At 38.9% G+C, this 19,267-nt stretch overlaps 1 protein-coding gene across 1 annotated transcript; it reads right to left on the reverse strand.

The window, feature by feature from the left end:
• Positions 1–8,541: 8,541 nt before the first annotated feature.
• Positions 8,542–9,895, reverse strand: LOC121773692 (protein PYRICULARIA ORYZAE RESISTANCE 21-like). The gene is made up of 3 exons (XM_042170596.1): positions 9,719–9,895; positions 9,541–9,622; positions 8,542–9,281 (listed from the first exon to the last, which is right to left on the reverse strand). Exons 1-3 carry the CDS (start codon positions 9,728–9,730, stop codon positions 8,677–8,679), a joined length of 699 nt encoding a protein of 232 aa, XP_042026530.1. The 5' UTR covers positions 9,731–9,895; the 3' UTR covers positions 8,542–8,676.
• Between the last annotated feature and the right edge of the window lie 9,372 nt (positions 9,896–19,267).

The following is a 19,267-nucleotide window of genomic DNA, read 5'->3' on the forward strand; positions in this document are numbered from 1 at the left end:
GTTAAAAAAGTTGTGGTTGTTTACTAAATTACTATTAACATAGTTCTGCATTAGAGTGTCCACTATGGGACCGCGGCGCCTATAGCCCCGGCGGGGGCAGTCCTGGGGCGGACGAGGAAAATGGGAGCGGTAGGCGGAGGACGGGCATGCGGCGAGTTTGGGGCGAGGACGCGCCTACTCCGGGGCGGACGCGGCGAATAGGCGGGGCTAGGCATGCACAAACCGGCCCGGCCCGCCGGTTCATGAACCGGAACCGGGCCTGGAACCGGCGGTTTGAACCGGCAGGCGGGTTGAAGGGTCGGAAGGGCCGGTTCAGGTTCGGTAATATATTGAACCGTGAACCGGCGGTTCAAAACTGGCGGTTCGGCGGTTCAAACCGCCGGTTCAAAGGGTCGAACAGTGTTTCGTAGGTTAGGGGTTCGTAGGGTTCGCGTAGGGGTTTAGGATAGCCATTGGAACCGGCGGTTTGCGGGGTAAACCGCCGGGTTGAGGGGTAAATCGGAGGTTTGTCGGGGTAAACCGGCGGTTCGGGAGCCGGTTTCTGACGGTTCCGGCAACTTTTCAGAGGCTAGGTCGTAGGGTCAGTGTTTAGGCCTGCAAAACCGGTCATAAACCGCTGGTTTTCGGTCAGAAACTGGCAGTTTTCTGACGCAAACCGTGGACAGCTCGCCGGTTTCGGCGGTAAACCGGCGGTTCACGGCAGATTTCAAATTTTCAAAATTTTTTTTCATCCAATTTTACTCCTATAAATACCCCACTTCTCCTTCATTATTCCTTGCCCCATTCCTTGAACTTTCGGAATTTCATTCTCAATCTCCATTTCTCTATTCTCTCCTCATTCTCTCTAATTGCGCAAGTTTAATTATACACTTTCTACTCACTACTATATTTGTTGTGCTCATAATTTACCACTTCTTTTATACTTCATACATATTTCATTCCAAGTCCATATTACTTTTCATAGATCACATTCTCGTATTCCTTCTAGCACCGGCGGAAATGAGGAGATGTCTCCCCCTGTACCCACTAACACGGCAAAAGCTTTGAAATCGGACATTTTTATCAAACACTACAAGAAGGTCCAGGTGGTGATTCCAAGTCCTCACGATCCGAACTCTCAAGAAGAGACTTCGGACTTTCATGTTTACTGCAATTATTGCGATAAAGTGTACAAATGGTCCGCCGGTGGTGGATATGACACCCTCCGTCGCCATTTAGTGTCAAAGCATCCGGTAGAATGCGGCACTGCCTCTACCCAAAGCCAACTAAACTTCCAACCCGCCGGCTCGGGTTCGTCAGGTGCGCCTCTATTTAAATATGATAAAAAGAATTTTGATGATACAATGACTAGATGGGCGGCTATGAAGCATATGCCCTTTAATGTTTTTGATGACAAAAGTTTTGAGGTTACTATGCAAAGTGGGTTGAATGTAGCAATCAAAAGAATAGGTAGAATGACCGTGCAACGATCTACCGTTCGGCAGTGCTTGGAGAAAAGGTAGAATTATCACGTTATTTAGTTAACATGGGCCACAGGGTGAACATTTGCTCAGATGTTTGGACGGATTGTTTTAACCGTCATTCATACATGGGTATTACGGTTCACTTTGTGGACAACAGTTGGACTTTGAACAAGCGTTTAATTGGTTTTAGAGAATTTGAAAGTCCACACACTGCACCCGAAATTGCTTCTTTGATTATACATGTGTTGAATGAGTTTCAGTTATGCAACAAGATATTTTCTATTGGTTTTGATAATGCAACTGCCAACACCGCAAGTATTGTCGATTTGATTGCGGCTTGTACACCGGTAATTGGAGGTAAGTATTTTCATCAAAGATGCATTTGCCATATTTTAAATTTATGTGTACAGGATGCACTTGAATTATGGCAAAAGCATGTTTCTCCTATTAGAAATGCAGTTAGATTAATCCATCAAAAGCCACCTATTGGCAAAGCATGGAAGAAATATTGTCATCAAAAGAATGTCAGGTACACGAATTTTACTATGGATGTGTCTCATAGATGGAATTCGACATATGATTGTCTGAATTCTACTTTGACACATAAAGATGCTTTATGTGATTTTTATAGAACTAACCCCTACCGTGATTTATATCTTTCGCATAGTTGTTGGGATAACAGTTTGGCTTTATTTAAATTGTTCAAATATTTCAAAAATGCTACTGTTGAATTGTCGGGTGTTTATTATTGCACTGTTGTTCGTGTTTTGGAGCATTGCATGTACATATCCCTTGGTTTTAAAACTGCAATGAAAAATGCTTCCTCTTCTCCCGAGTTAATGTGCGTTTTGTATTATATGATTGAAAAATGGCTCAAGTATTTCAGTGAGATTCTTAACGTGTTTTTGATTGCAAAGGTATTGGATCCAAAATGGAAATTAGTAGGTACCACTAGAATTTTAGATTTTTATTATAACAATTTGAGTTCAATTGATCTTGGTCCCCTTCAAGCAATCCAATCGGATACTAGCGACGAATTTGGAGTCGACCTCTCAGAAACCTTTCAAATAAACCTCCCGGACCGGTCAGTTGTGCAACAAAACCTCGAGTATAACTTGCGCTCTCTCTACACCGAATATGAAACCAAGTATAACACCACTCACCAAGTCAGAAGACCCCCTCCTCCACAACATAACTATGGCTTTGCATTTCAAGCCGATTATGATGACCCCGACGCGCAATCCCAACTAGCCGACCTATACAACTACAGCACCGGCGGAAGGTCCTCAGATATGGTCAGTGAATTAGATTTATATTTTGAATCACTCTTTTCCTTTGGTGATGAAGGTCCTACTCCTCCCGCCCAAATCGACGTCCTCGATTGGTGGGGGACCCACGAGAAAGATTTTCACATCCTTGCTTCAATGGCCAAGGAGATTTTTTCTGCTCCGGCTTCCACCGTCGCCGTCGAGTCCGCTTTTAGTGTTGGCTCGCGCGTTTTGGATGAATCAAGAAGTAAGCTCTCGGCGAAAAATATGGAAGCCGTGATGTTACTTGATGATTGGGCCAAAGCTGACGTCCGAGAACAAGAAAATGATTGGAATGATCGTCAAGAGGGATCACAAGATGAATTCACCGGGGATGAAGATTAGGCCAACCGTCAACCGCCGCCGGCCAAGCCAAATAGGTAAGTAAGGTAAGAGAACTACGTGGACTTTGATTCCCTAATGCAAATGAGCAATTGGGATACGTAGGCACCTCAACTTAAATTTTTAATTTAAGTTGAGCTCAAGTCCTTTTTCTTTTATTTCTTTTTTTCTCATTAATTCCTACTTTAAAAATATGCAAATACAATTACATAATTGTATTTGTATATACTCTAGTCGATGAAGTATATTTCTCTATACGGCTAAATGAGGGAAACTTTTGACAATTCTACTATAATTGTTGATTGTTAGACGAAACTCAACATTTAAAGTTGAATTGCTAAAGGTGTCCTTAATTTAGTTATGTAGAAAGATCTTCTTCGCCGGTTAAGAGTATATATATAATACACTTATACGTTTAAGAACTTCAACGTCGTTTCTTGTCATTTGTAATTAGTTCTTCACTAGTAGTCTCATTTGTATTTAAATTTTGTTTAAGACTTCAAGACCGCATTATGTTTTCAATTTGTAATTGTTGTAACTTGTAACGTGTAATTTGTAAACATGCAATTTCAATAAAATTGCAACTTTAGCCGTATTTTTTTCAATTTTATTTACTCACATTTCATACAAAAACAAACTTGAAAAGTGTAATGTAATTTGATTAAAATTGAAAAGTTGAAAAATGCAAAAAAAAACAAAAAAAAAATTCGTCGAACCGTCGAACCGGCCCGGAACCGACGGTTCAAGCCGAAAACCGGCGGTTTTGAACCGCCGCGTAAACCGCCGGTTTTTTGAACCGGAACCGGAACCGCCGGGACCTAGGCGGGCCGGTTCAGGTTCATGGATATCTCGACCCTTGACCCGCCGATTCGGGCCCGGAACTAGCGGTTTCCGACCCTTGTGCATGCCTAGGCGGGGCTGCTATAGTGGAGCGGTGCCCGGCGCGGCGGTAGTCGGTGAATTTTTTTTAATTCAATTTAATTCACCTATAAATACACCTCATTCCATTCATTATTTTCACATCATTCCAACTCTTCATCACTCAAAATTTCTCTCACTAGAATTTGTGGTTAGAAATGGACAATTTGTGGAAAGACACGTGGAATGCTCTGATTCAACCGGTGCAACACCAGGCCACCCAGGAGGATGCGGAGCGCTTGGCGGAGGACCACATCACATACCACACTCCAGACCGATTTGATTGAAGAAGTGTGGGCACGTAGGGGAGGTGGCGGCGTAGTGTGAACACCTTTGTGATTTGCACTAGATAAAATTTTCGTTGTATAATTTTTCATGTACTTTAATACGACGAAAATTTAGTGTTTAATTTTAATTTCTTCACGTATAGTCGTTTTATTTAATTACGTATAGTCCGATAAATTTATTCATAATTACTTGAAACATTAAAATAAAAATTGATTATAAAATTTTGGGGCTATTGGTGTCCACCATAGTAGCGGAAACAAAAAATTTGGGGCTGTGGACACAAAAACTGGGCCTATGGACAAAAACTGGGGCGGGGCTATTTGAGTGTCCGTCTTATAGTGGACACCCTTAGAGCATCCACAATGGCGCCTAGCGCACCGCCTAGCCGAGCGCCGGCGCTAGGCGGTCGCTAGGCGAACCATTGCAGAAGCCGAAAACCGCCGAGCGGTTTTTCGGAAATGAATTTCGCCTAGCGCTAGGCGGTCAAAAACCGCTGGGCTATGCGCTGGGTGATCCGCTCGGCGCCATTGCAGCGCCCGGATCCCCCAGCGCATAGCCCAGCGGTTTTTTTTTTAATTTTCGAAACACTATATATACGTGATTTGCACTTCATTTTCATTCGCACCACTTGTATTAACGAGTACTCTCTATCTTAATTTCTGTACAAGATCAACACCGAGAAATGGATCTGAACAACGAGCCTAGTTCAGGGACGAGCGGTTCTCAAACTCCCTCAATCCCCGTTGGAGGCGGATGGAATCAGATGCCCGGGTACTACAACATGTACCCGTGGCAGCAGATGCTACCCGGGATGCCGACCGGGGGGAGTCCGCCGGGGGGGTTCCCGGCGATGCGGGGTTGGGCACCCAATATGCAGATGATGCCGGGGTGGGCACCCAATATGCAGATGATACCCGGGGGAGGTTCGGCGACGCAGGGGACGCCGGGGGGCGTACCGGCGACGCAGGTGACGCGGGGGGACGTTTATCGCCCCAGTTTTGATTTTTTGACTGCTTCGTCGCACACATCGACCCCAACGGATGCGCAGTTCACGCCGAGCGGTTTTGATGATTTTGCGTTGTCGGATTTGGGGTTTGATAGTCTCGGAGTTTCGGAAACTCCCGTTCAAACGGGGGGAGCAGTGCAGGGTAGTGGCACCCCAAAGAAGAAGGACAAGGGAAAGAAGGTCGGGGAGTCGTCGCAGCCGGGTGGGGACGACCCCACGGTACGGAGAAGGTGGACGGACGAGGAGAATGTTGCGCTGTCAAAGGCGTGGGTGAGTGTTTGCGACGATCCTCTTGCTTCTAATAACCAGAGGATTGTCAACGTGTGGGGCAAGGTAGCAGCAGCCTACTAGCTATTTTGCCCGGAGGGGAGGCCACACAACGGGGAGGATTGCCGGAAGGTGTGGAACCGAATCAGGGCTGCCGTCTCCCGATTTTCGGGTTTGTACGCCAATGCCCTCCGCATGCAGAGTAGTGGCCAAACGGAGGACGACTGCAGGAGGATAGCGGAGAAAGCCTTCCCCCAGCCCGGTTTGTATAAGGACTTCACCTACTGGAATTGCTATCTTGTGCTGAACGACTCCGAGAATTCCGAGTAGGTGTCGACGCTGGCTGGCCGAAGAAGCATCGATTGAACTATACCAGGGATTACAGCGGCAGCAGCGGTGGTTCCCACGACCTCCCCGAGACGGACCAGGTGCTCCCCAACCCTCGTTCGTTCGGCCGCCGACCTCGCCCCGCTGGGCAAAAGCGGGCGCAACGGGAGGCGAGGGGGGTCGCCGGGGGTTCCCAGGAGGTCCAGTCGGCACCCCCCTTTGACCGCCAGTCTACAGAGGATCTCAAGTACTTCGCGCGTCAACAAACGCGCCAGATGATGGTGAAGACGTTAGCCGAATGGCGAGCGGCGACGGACCCTCAGGAGAAGAGATTTCTCTTCACATTGCTCGAGAGCATGAATGACGATCTGCGTGGAGGCGGCAGCGGAGGCGGCGGTGACAGTGGCGACGGAGGCGGCGGTGGCGGTGGCGACGGAGGCGAGGGAGCCGACGTGTGATTTTTTTTAAGCAATGTACTTTTTCGATTATGAATGTAATTTTTTTTAATAATGTACTTTTTAAAAAATTTTGTACTTTTTTTAATTTATTGTAATTTTTTTAAAAAATTAAAATAGTATTATTAATGTTTCTCGTATATGTCTCGTAAATTAAATTCTGTATATTGTGTTATTAGTGATGTGGCTATTGATGTGGCTGGGCTATTTATGATATGTCTAGGCTATGATTGGGCTATTTCTGATATGGCAGGAGGATTTTTAGTATTGATGATGTGGCAGGAGGAGTTTGTGGCTGGGTTATGGCTGGGCTATTGCTGGGCTATAACCATTGTGGATGCTGTTAGTTGAGTGGTAGTTAGCCGGCGTCGGATCGCCGCAGCGGAGAGTATGAGAATGTTAGTAAAGTGGATCGCGTAATCAGCCAATCACATTGCACCACCTGTATTCAACTTGCATCCCCAACAAATTAAGCCAATCACTTCACAAACCACTCATGTCTCCCAGCAAATCATCTTTATTAATTACGTATCATTGATTCTTAATTTAGATATTTAATTTCCAATAGTTGTTGCTACTTTATGTTTCACAACAAAAACTCTTAACTTGGTATGATTGATGGTTGAGGATTGTAATTCATAAAGTATACCGGAAAACAAAACTTGTGCGGTCATCATCGACTCGTTGGCGTGTTCCGTTGTTATTTGAACTCGGAAAACATTTTTTTTCTTTTGGTAGCTATCTCTCTGTGAATTGCAATTTCCCTTATAATATTCTGATCATATACCATGGCAATGCCTTGGAATTTACATAACATAAAGACAATGATTGGACCAGAGACGAAGTTGTCGTGTTGTGGACCAGATTCTGTTACACATGATTTTATGTTACATAACATAAAATTATTTTTTGTGGTAGCAATAACCTAGGACCACTGCTATCTGTCGCTACGTTACTCCATTTCAATCAATTAAAAATTTATAAATAGTGGAGAAAACAATTAAAAATTAATTAGATTTCAAAATATTGATCTCGATGAAATATATTTCTATCACGAACATTTTGAAAGTGAATTCTGAAGATAAATGGGAAATGATGAATTTAATTTATAGGTTTTAAACTTCTTCACAAACCGTAACTATTACTCCCTATGGAATCGAGTCGACCTCGCGCGATGTAATACTTTTACACTATAAATCTTGCAAGTTGCAATAGAAGTATTATTAGGAGCAATAACTAAATTTGTTAGGTCCATTTAATCCTAACACATTGTGCTCTAAATACACATAACTAACATGTTGATTATTGGGTGCAACTCACTAAACCACAGTCGACAAAAAAAAGTGGGGTACATAATACATTTAATTCAATTAAAGTACTATAATCCATCACAAGACAAAGACCAATAACAACCACCTACTATAATTCCAATGCCAATAATTTATTCAGCTACTTTTATTAGTAGTGAAATATCGGATCACGGTGTACATGATGCTTATTTGTATACCTTTCACTCGTTATAATAATAAAATGAAAATACAGACGCATCACATGATCGAGCATGCTTGAGGATTCTCCTCGATAAAGTAGTAATCACATCTTGTCACGAGACATGGCCTATCATGGCACCCGTACACATAGTAACCATCGAAGCATGGCTGCGGCATCGGCTGTGACCCATACCCGAAGTAACACGGGCCCCCGCCGTATCCTTGCGAGCACGGCCCACAGCAATTTTTCACCGGGGAAGCCGGTGGCGTAGGTTGCTCCAATGGTGGAGCATCCTCGGGCTTATCGGGCTTGAGAGGGTCAACAATTTCGATGCTTATGATGACTTTAGCACCTTTGTAGCATAATTTATCTCGAATTTTCTCGGGATTGCAGCATACAACAGTGATTACCACTTTATTTTCCTTCTCCTTGTAAACCTGGTCTCTAATTTCTCTTGTCCAAAAAAATTTAATCAACTCAGCAATTAAAAATAAAATTTGAAATAGTGAATAGCATAAAGTAGATAAATGATGGATGATGCATTATAGTAAAAGACTAATCAATTGCCACCACAAAAATTAAAATAAAATGATAAAAACAAATGAATAGATACGGTTGGGTATGTACAGTTTAGACAATATCAAATTTGCAGATAAACCTACTTTTATTAGTACAAATGGCCGCATAGAATTGAATATGTTTATTCTTTTTTTCAAATAAACATATATTTAAAGTTTGAATCACAACATGATAATGAAGATTCTTTGTATACCCTTCACACCGTATAACAATAAAATGAAAATGTACACGCATTACATGATCGAGCATGCTTGAGGATTCTCCTCACTAAAGTAGTAATCACATCTCGTCACGTGACATGGCCTATCATGCCACCCGTACACATAGCAACCATCAAAGCATGGTTGCGGCATCGGTGGCGGCGGTTGGCCGTGTCCGAAGTAGCACGGCCCCCCACCATATCCTTGCGAGCAAGGCCCACAACAAGTCCTCACCGGGGAAACTGGTGGGCACCCACAAGGCCCCGGCCCCAATATTGGCGGAGGCGGTTGGCACCCACAGGGCCCCAGTGCCGGGATGGGGCCGGGGCCCGGGGTTGGTGGTTTAGGTTGCTCCGGTTTCCGAGGAGGAGGCTTGGGCTTTTCTGGTTCTATGGGCTTGGTCTTTTCAGGCTCCACGGGTTTGGGCTTTTCAGGATCTACGGGTTTGGGCTTCTCAGGTATGGGCTTGGGCTTCTCGGGCTCTACTGGTTTGGGCTTGGGAGGGTCAACGATTTCGATGCTTTTGATGACTTTTGCACCTTTGCAGCATAATTTGTCTCGAAATTTCTCAGGATTGCAGCATACTACAGTGATTACCACCTTGTTTTCCTTCTCCTTGTAAACCTGGTCTCTAATTTCTCTTGTCCAAAAAAATTAATTAACTCAGCAATTAAAAAAAATAGAATTGAAATAGTGAATAGCATAAAGTAGATATATGATGGATGATGCATTATCTTGTGTGGTGGATTATAGTAAAAGACTAATCAATCATTTATTGCCACCACAAAAATTAAAACAAAATGATAAGAACAAATGAGCAGATACGGTCGGGTATGTATGTATATAAGTAAGACAATATCATATTAATGTGAGTTCGTATAGATAAAAACTACTAACGGGGAAATTTGCAGATAATTTTCTTGACTTTCTTGTAGCAGCAAGGACATTGAAGATCAACCTTGAGCACCATGATCGTCACCTATTTTATTTCATTTCATCCACAACTCAATTAATCAAAGGCCAATTTCCAAAATTGCAATTCAATATGATTATTCATCAAGAAAAATTGGATTACCTTCTCACCCATGGCTAGCTATGAATGTCTTGATACAATTATTGGGATCAAAATTGATGAGTTAGTGAGAGAGAAAGAGACTTCTGGTGAGGGAAGTAATTATAGGAAGAAGAAGAAGAAAGTGGGAATGACTTGAAAAAAGAGTGACATAATGACACGTCTATTATTCGGAAGGTGTTGAAATTAATGAAATCATCTAATTCTCTGATTAAAAAAAAATGCAAGTAAAAGAGGGGCCTAAATTGCTGACTCTTTACTCTGTGTTTGCATGTGCTGACTTTGATGGAAACTTCTCACCTTCCTCTAATGAAGTAAATACACTTCATCATTCATAATCAAATTGTTCGGATTGTCGACTACAACATACGTCTGATATTGTTTGCTTTGGGTTAAGTCCGCACAGATTTATTTTTGAGTCACTCCTAAAAGGCCTTAAACTGATTAGGGTTGGACATGAATTATATGCACCTTCCAACTTTCCTCAGACTCCCCCGGCGTGGGATGGGTTTGTACATAATACAAACTAATTCTAACTCCTTTCAATTGAAAATTGTTAAAAATGTTTGGTGAAATGGAGTTGTAAGTTGGGGTATGTAATGTACCCCACATGGGCAGCCACGAAGCTTCTCTTAATTTTTAATTACGTTTTTAGATTCATTAAATCTTGATTATCGAGATAGAAGAGTTTCAAGAATATGAGAATTAGTGTCGGTTGCATCTTAATCAGACATTTTCAATTTAGTAAGTGTATATTCGTTGATTATAATTAATTGGGGTTTGGGGGGGTGAATTTAATTTGGTGTTACTTTAATAATGTGGATTTAACTTCTATAAATAGTCTACTATAGATTAAATTGTATTTTAATTAATGTGGGACGTGTCTAATCTCTAGTGGCCTTTGAGTTGAAATTTGGCAGAGACTTTAATTTTATTAGTTTTCCTTTATGTTTATGCACCTCCATGACTTAGGCTTAAGTGTTTAACGATCGTTCATTTGAAGGATGAGCATGAGGTATTGTCAATTGAAAAGGGTCAGCAAATTATCGATTTAAGGATAGATTGGAATATACCAGTCGACTTTGATATATTTTTTTTAATTAACTTTAAAAAACATGGAACCGACAAATTTCGGTATGGACTACACTTAACATGGTATCTTAATTATTTATGTAGTTATTTGTAACCAACGATATAGACAGTTTTTTATTTTATGCAAAAATTATTTTTAAATAAACAATGACGTAGCAAATAAGAAAGTTCCAATTTTAAAATTGAGGTCGTGCATAAATGGCTCTATGCGGCTGTTGAAGACTTAAAGCCACATTAATATTATTAACTACAAGTTGCTATAAATTACTGTTTATTTAAAAATTAAAAAATAAGCTGTTATAATTATTGTTATTATAGCCATCAAAACAATGTATTTTTTTAGTTTAATACCCTGCTTTGTTTAATTTTCACACGAGTTACTTCTTTGAGAAAGTTTAGTTCTTACTGCTAAAACACCACAAAAAGAGGATTTAGCTTGAAAAGAAAATTAGGATGCTACTTCTATTAAACAAGCAAAAAATTGAGGTTTTAACTGCGACTGAGGGTGTTTGAGAATATAGAAAGGGTTCCTTTATTTTACAAATTTAAAGAGTGGAAGAAAGGTTCAATGATGGGCCAATAATGGTAGTATTTGTGATTTTGTGTAGATATTTTGATAATTGAAGATCCATGAGAAAAAAATTATTGGGTAGGGTTCCAAATAGATTAGTCCTCATATTTTTTGGTGGACATAAAATAAAAAGGATAGCATATATTTTTGTTCGAAGGAGGAAGTAACATTGTACTCCGTATTAACTTTAGGTGTATAATATTGAGTATTAGAAAAGTTAAGATAGATTTTTTTTAGGATTAAATAAGTCATAGGAATGTAATGTGATAGATAATCTCAAGAAATGTTGTAATTTTGATAATGTAGAGACCGAACTAAAATACATTGTTATATGACAAGTTTTTAAGAGAAAATATCAATCGAACAAGAGATAAGAATAAACATGACTTCTAGTCACGAGTAACAGAGGAAACTGTAAGGAAGGAGTTAAAATTGTTAGTGTTACACATTCTTTTTATTCTATCATGACAAATTATACATACTTCTGTTGGACTAACAAAGTACAATTTTTTTTATAAAATGGGACTATTAAGTATATTAGTACTAATATAAAAAAAATGTTACTCTCTCTTTCAACAATCACACATCAAATGATACATGTTTGAAATGAAAACGAGCAACGATGCCTACGCTTAAACTACTACACTTTCCACATCCATCAGTTTCATAGTATTAACCAAATCCAATTGTAAATCAGAATTTAATTTGATTTTACGTCGACTATATACTTCATGACTAATACTTTTTGTTTTTACATCACAAAATAACAGACCAAAAAATTTCTGTAGTCTTGTAGTACAAATTTGATTACACGACAAAATACTTATGATTTAATTAAAATTTTCAAATTATTATTTAATCCAAATTTTGATGATCCAAATTCATTTAAATACTTGGACATGAAAAAGAGTCATTTATTAAGAGAGTGAGAGCATAAAATGAATATGAGGTCCAATTCAGTTCATCTATCCTTGTTAGCTATTGTTTTCAGGTCTTATTCAACCCACTTATATGGCTACAAAAGCTAAACCATGAAAAGTTGACCTAATACTTATTTTTACAACAAAAGTTGAGTAAGAAGTAAGAACCATGAAATGAAATTAAATACATATGAGGTATAAGGGCATTTTTTCTTTATAATTTTTATCAATGAAAACTATGATGTGTATCAAACAACTTCTTAAAAGTATTTTCTTACATTCGGATCAAAAATACTACTAGTATCTCATGTTATTATCATGATTAGGTTCATTTGGTGGGTCAACGAACGTGACATTTTTATCGGGCTTCTCGGGCTCCTCAATCACAACGACTTTGGGCTTCTCGGGCTCCATTGATTTTTCGGGTTGTTTGGGCTTTTCGGGCTTGGGAGGATCAACGGATTCGATGCCTTTGATGAATTTTGCGCCTTTAAAGCATAATCTGTCTCGAATTTTCTCAGGGTTGCTACTTATAATAGTGATTGTCACCTTGTTTTCCTTCTCATTGTACATTTGATCTCTAATTTCTCTTGTCCAAAACAAATTGAAATAGTGAATAGCATAAAGTAGATATATGATGGATGATGCATTAATGGTGGATTATAGAAAAGACTAATTAATCAATTTTTAATCACCACCACAAAAAAATAAAATAGTACGATAAGAACAGAAAAATACTCCATATGTTTCTAATTAATTGGCATAACTTTACTTTTTCGTCCGTGATTAATTAAATATTTATTTTTTATTATTTTTGGACATAGGCCCATATTCCACTGTCCCTTTTCACTCACTTTTCACAATAGGGAATATGAATCTTAGCCCAAAATCAGATAATATCATATGAACGTGAGAGTTCAAATAGGTAAAAAGTACTCACGGGGAAATTTGCAGATAATTCTCTTAACTTTCTTGTAGAAGCAAGGACATTGGAGATTAACCTTGAGCACCATAATTAACACCTATTTCATTTCATCCAAAAATCAATTTAATATCAATTGATTAAAGGGCAAAACTGCAATTCAATATTATTATTCATCATTCTTCACTATAATCATCAATAACCCCATATATATGATCAAGAAAATTTTGAGTACCTTGTCATCCATGGATGTCTTGATACAAATTATTGGGAGCAAATTTGATGAGAGGGAAGAAAGAGACTTTTGGGTAGAGAAGTAAGGGCATTAGCAATGGGGCGCCCTAAGGCGCGTCCTATGGCGCGCCACGTCAGCAGTTTTATCCTCCTACCTCCCCACCTGCAGTGGGGCGCGTCAGCAGTTTTATCCTCCTACGTCAGCAGTGATGCTTCCGTCTTCACTCTCGACTATCATGTTGTGCATGATTATGCACGCATATACGACATCAGCCGCCGGACATACGACCTATGTCGAATAGGCCAATGGACTTGCTCAGCCGCCGCGGCCGCCGCCTCCTTCTCGCGCTGCATTTGCGCATAGCATGCCCCCATGGCCTCTTCAACGGCCGCATCTAATGCTTCGTCAAGCGAACCACCGGATTCAGACGAACTAGAACTATTGGTGTCGTCGCCGAGATTCATTTTGGTTGGATGTAGAGAGAGAATATGTAAAGAGATAGTCGATATGTTCGTATGCACAACTGAATGAGAAACGAGATTTAAATAGAAAATCAAAACCGCGTGCCATCGTCCGCGTCGATCGTCCGCGACCTCCACAATGGGGCGGACGATGACCATCGTCCGCGGTCATCGTCCGCGATAGCCGCAATGGGGCGGACGATGGCGCGGACGATGGTCATCGTCCGCGCTATCCTCCACGACCGAAGTATAGGGCGCGACTATCGTCCGCGCCCTATGGCACGCACCCGCAATGGGTGCGGACGATGGATGGCGCGGACGATGTGCGCCATCGGGAGTGCCATCGTCCGCCCATTGCGGATGCTCTAACAATAGGAGGAGAAAGAAGAACAGAAGTAGAAAGTGGGAATCACTTGAAAAAAAAATGAGATTATAAGGAAACATCACACTTGATTCATATTCAAACTAAGCCAGATTTCAATTTAAATTTTTAATAAATGTGGGACGTGCTTACTCACAATTAATTGGCATTTCAGTTGAAATTTTTGTCCATGACTTTTATTAATTTTTATTTAGGTATATTTTATTGCTACTCCATAACTTTGGCTTATCTAAGCGTTTGATGGTCGTTCATTTTAATGTTTAAGGATGCGATATTATTTTATCACTTGAAAAATGAAAAGCGAAGCAAACTATTGAATTAAGGATAGATTGGAATGTAGTACAGGTTTTTTTATTTTGAATAAATGAGTGGATAAAGAAAAGTATGAAAATGTCTAAGTCCAAAAAAATGCAAAAGTGCAAAAGAAAATAAAAACAAGCTAGCAAACATCAAAGTCAAGGGATCACTCATGATAAATTTAATTTTTGATGTCCAGTAACTTCATTGGTGAAAATCTCAAAATTCATAGATCATTTATATAGTTCATTCATATTAATGACTAAAACAAAACAAATTAATTAAGATGGATTTTTTATGAAATTAAATCAGTTACAGCCTTGAGAATTAAACTCAATTGGAGATCAATTTAAAGTGTTTTGCAATTGGAGAGGACTGTAAAGAAAACTCTTAACCCTAGAATTAACATTTTGTATAGTATGCATATGCCCATTCATTATTGGTGATTAAAAAAAGCCCAAAATATTGTCCATATTTTTTGTAAATAGTTTGGCCCATTAAAAAAAATTACAGTCCCTTCCGTCATTGCCAATATAATGTGTGTTGATACTTTTTTTTCATTATTAGTACTTATTTTCATACTAGTAATTATAGTGTCAATAAATAAAATATGAGTTTTGCTATCATTTTTTCCTATATTCAATTTTCATTATTGTTTATATTAATATTTATTTATTTATCATGTAGTGCATCATCTAATTCTTCATAGTCATGATCTAGATGTTTGGAACATTTATAAGTTGTTAATTAATTATTTTTTATTTAAAATGTTTCAATATTGTACTACTGTATAGGTATTGTTTTATTAGTTTTCTGAAGTATTATACTGACAAATGATGAAAATTGAAAACCGATGGACGTGAGAGAATATATAGTTGAATCCAATTCCCCCAAGTCCATAAAATTTAATAAGTATAAGCCTTATATTTAAGCCAAGAAATGAGGCAAGTTGGAAAGGAATATAATACTTACTATAATCCTTTGAATTCTGCATTGAATCAGGAGAGTATTATTCCCTTTGTATAATCAAATATCTAATATTAATTGTTACATATGTATATTTGGATTTAATTACCAGAAAATATATGTCTTTTTCACATTTTCGTTCAACCACTGGTAGTGATGAATTGCTGCACACTAATTTGGCAATGCTAACATATATATTCTCGTTCTCGGCATAAGTGCTTTTTTTTTTTATTATTGATTTGATTTCGGTAAGTTTTCATATGTGATAAGCATCTATATTATATTCCATTTTCCATTAACATGCAACTGCTATTAGCCTTGCACTATAACCCGAATAAGAATAATGAGCATAAGTAGTTTTCAAGAGACCTCTCTTTCAACTACTACCTCCCAAATCCATAATTGAGACAGATCCATTTCGTTTGCATTCAGAAAACTCTCTCTTCCATTGTTTGTGCCTTGAGTGACCATTACCACATTCTCCATCACAATTTAATATTTTCATATATGTATATAGAGGTCGGCCCGGCCCGGCCCAAAGATTAGCTTTCGTCATACTACATCTTTTAGTCGGGTCATCCCATATTTTTGGCCCGGCCCAAAACATTTACTAGGTCGGGTCACTTTTGGCAGTTCTAATTAATTGTCTGGTCTTTTTCTTGTCACGATTACGCAACGCCATGCAAGATATGATTCCGATTGTTTCACCCGTTGATTGTGAAAGACACTTGAATTAACTTGCAGCTCAAATTCTTAGAATTTTGGGATGCAAATATCAAAAGAATTTGAGTAGGAGTTGATGGTTGTGAGGTTTTGATTTGTGCCCACAATCCCACATTGGAAAATTGATACTGACAATGAGATTGAGAGCAATGTGGATGTGGGGAATGTAGCAATAAATCCCCACTCATTAAGATGCATTTGGTCCATGAGATTGTCCTTGGGCTTTTTGGTTAATCATGATTCTACTTCACTCTTTGGGTGAAGTTTTTGGATGAAACTTTATTTCATTTGTGTGCATCTTTGCCTATATTTACACAACCCATCATCTATTATCTACACCATGTTACTTAAATAAAAATAGGCATCTCGCTATATTATATGCTACAAAGAGAAGTATCCTTATCCACTTGATGCATCATGTACATGTGATTTACATACGTGACATTGTTATGAAATTAAGTAACAGATCGTATATTCTCAACCGAACAACATTTGTAAGGTTCAATTTTATCTCATCGAACGGCATAGGGCATTGCATAGGGTAACACTAAAATAAGTAACTTCACAAGATATAGGTATGATTTGAAAAACATAATCCAAACTAGTACTACTTAGGAAATGACACTACCTTGCAGCACTAAACCACTTTCAATGAAGTAGGTTTGCTTCCATCTTAAAATCTCCCATTTATAGAAATCATGTGTTGATATCAAAAAGAAGTTGCGCCTTTTGGCTTCCTCTCCTACTATTCAATTTTTATATGTTGAATCTTTGTGTTGGGTATCGGTGGTGCACACCCGAACTCCACATTAGTATGATATTGTCCGCTTTGGGCAAAGCCTTCACGGTTTTGTTCTTGGGGTACTCCCCAAAAGGCCTCATACTAATGGAGTTGGGGTAGCCCATTTATATGCTTGCAACTCTTGTTCATTCTTCAATGTGGGATATGGTTTGCTTCACCACAATCCTCCCCTCAAACCAAGACCACCAGACCAAGACCACATGTCTGTGCCCCCATGTTACAAGTCACCAGGTCACCACAAGTCTTGGTCGAGCTCACGCAGAGACATCGGAGAACTTGCAAGCGCAACCCACCGAACCCCGAGCCACACAGGCCCAGCCCCTGAACCAGGGCTCTGATACCACTGTTGGGTATCGGGGGTGCACACCCGAACTCCACATTAGTATGATATTGTCCGCTTTGGGCAAAGCCCTCACGGTTTTGTTCTTGGGGTACTCCCCAAAAGGCCTCATACTAATGGAGTTGGGGTAGCCCATTTATATGCTTGCAACTCTTGTTCATTCTCCAATGTGGGATATGGTTTGCTTCACCACACTTTGATTTTGATTTAGCACAGTTTTCAATTTTTATCAAGTATTTGAAAACACAATATGAGGTGAGAATTAATGCAGCTAAGAGTCTGAGATCATAATACCAATTTCTCATACCCTATATTTTTACATAACAATTATTAAGATAACTTCTAACAACCTCCTACTAAAGCATTAGTACTGAACTCCTTTAATTCAAGAAATTCATTACAGAAGATTTATAATTAAGGATAGTAATACTTATTGTTGATGCATAAGTATGAATGCATGATACAGAGAAATACACTACTATCGATGTCTACTAAAGAATCATGCGATTGAACAACAACCTTCTAGCTAGAATCTAGAAGTGTCATCTCATACCACATAATTGCGCGCGGGTTGAGCATATAGCGAAGTATTCCATCGCTTTTTACTAGAGAATATTGTGTGTTCGTCGTCATTCAAGCGGCATACACTTGTTTTCGGAGGCTTGTCCATCCGACAACCCAAAAAAGCATAATATTAATTAGTAGTAATTACTACACACTATGATCTATTTATCATGTGAGTAATCATATAAAGCTTGTTGTTAAATCTGGTTTCCATGAAATAATGATAGATAAATTTTGCATGCATGTTCTTGAGTAATATTAGCCTTTGGAGTCTAGCAAAATCTATATATAGTACAATATTTACAATCACAAAATTAAGCACCTAAAGTTAAATAGGTTCCGCCAAAAATGTTACAGCGTCACCACAATCTGCAATTTTTTTGGGAGAAGAAGAAGACATCAAACAAAATCGTTTTGAATTATTTTTATATGTAAAATTGCAATTTTACTTGTCTTTAAAGTAAAAAAATCATAATTACCTCATCCGTTTACTTCTATTGATTCCACTCCTTCCAAATTTGTAGTATCCATTTTCACCAGTCACACCACACAATCTTTTTTCTTGGATCGGTTTAAAAGTGATCGAATATATTGCATCCTAAAAAATGATATAGACAGTAAAAAGATTTCCTTTAAAAAATGATTTAGACAACACACGCTGATCAGGAATTCATAACATTTTTAAACTGAGAAAAAAAAACATCTTGTACATTGGGTTGCGCTTTTTCATCGTACAAATCGAAAGAAAATACTATATCTAAATCCGGTAAATTTATTCTCGATTGAGATATTCAAATTTTAGGTAGTTTGCTTAAAAAAACACTACATCAATTCAATCGACGAACATGCTACAACTGCTACTGTCAGTCTAAACTCTAATGAATAAATAATCATCAGGTAGGTAGAACTCTCTCCGTCCCAAGGAAGATGACCCTTACCTTGGGATGCACGAAATTTTATTTAGTTTTATTTTATGGGTTAATTAGAAAGAATGAAATAACATAAATGAAATAAAGTAGAGATAAAAGGATTTCTATTTTTAGTAATAGGTCATCTTGAATAGGACAAACTAAAGTGGAAAGTGAGTCAAGAAAAATGTTATTTTCAAATTTTTTTGCTGTTTAAATTAAGTGAATATAATCCTACATGAATCTGCGGTATATCAGGAAAACCCAATTTTATGATAAGAATTAAAAAACATAACAAACTCGAAGACTTAACGAGAGAAGTGTGCGTCAAGTCAACGAAGGTCCAGAAAATGTGGGCCCGACAACAAT

This window comes from Salvia splendens, chromosome 17 (assembly GCF_004379255.2).
Source record: "Salvia splendens isolate huo1 chromosome 17, SspV2, whole genome shotgun sequence".
NCBI classification, from domain to species: Eukaryota; Viridiplantae; Streptophyta; class Magnoliopsida; order Lamiales; family Lamiaceae; genus Salvia; species Salvia splendens.

Excerpts from the sequence above, each read along its gene's own strand:
- LOC121773692 (XM_042170596.1), bottom strand. Across the intron at positions 9,282-9,540 it reads AATTATCTGCAAATTTCCCC|AAATTAGAGACCAGGTTTAC; the intron begins GTTAGTAGTTTT and ends TTTGGACAAGAG.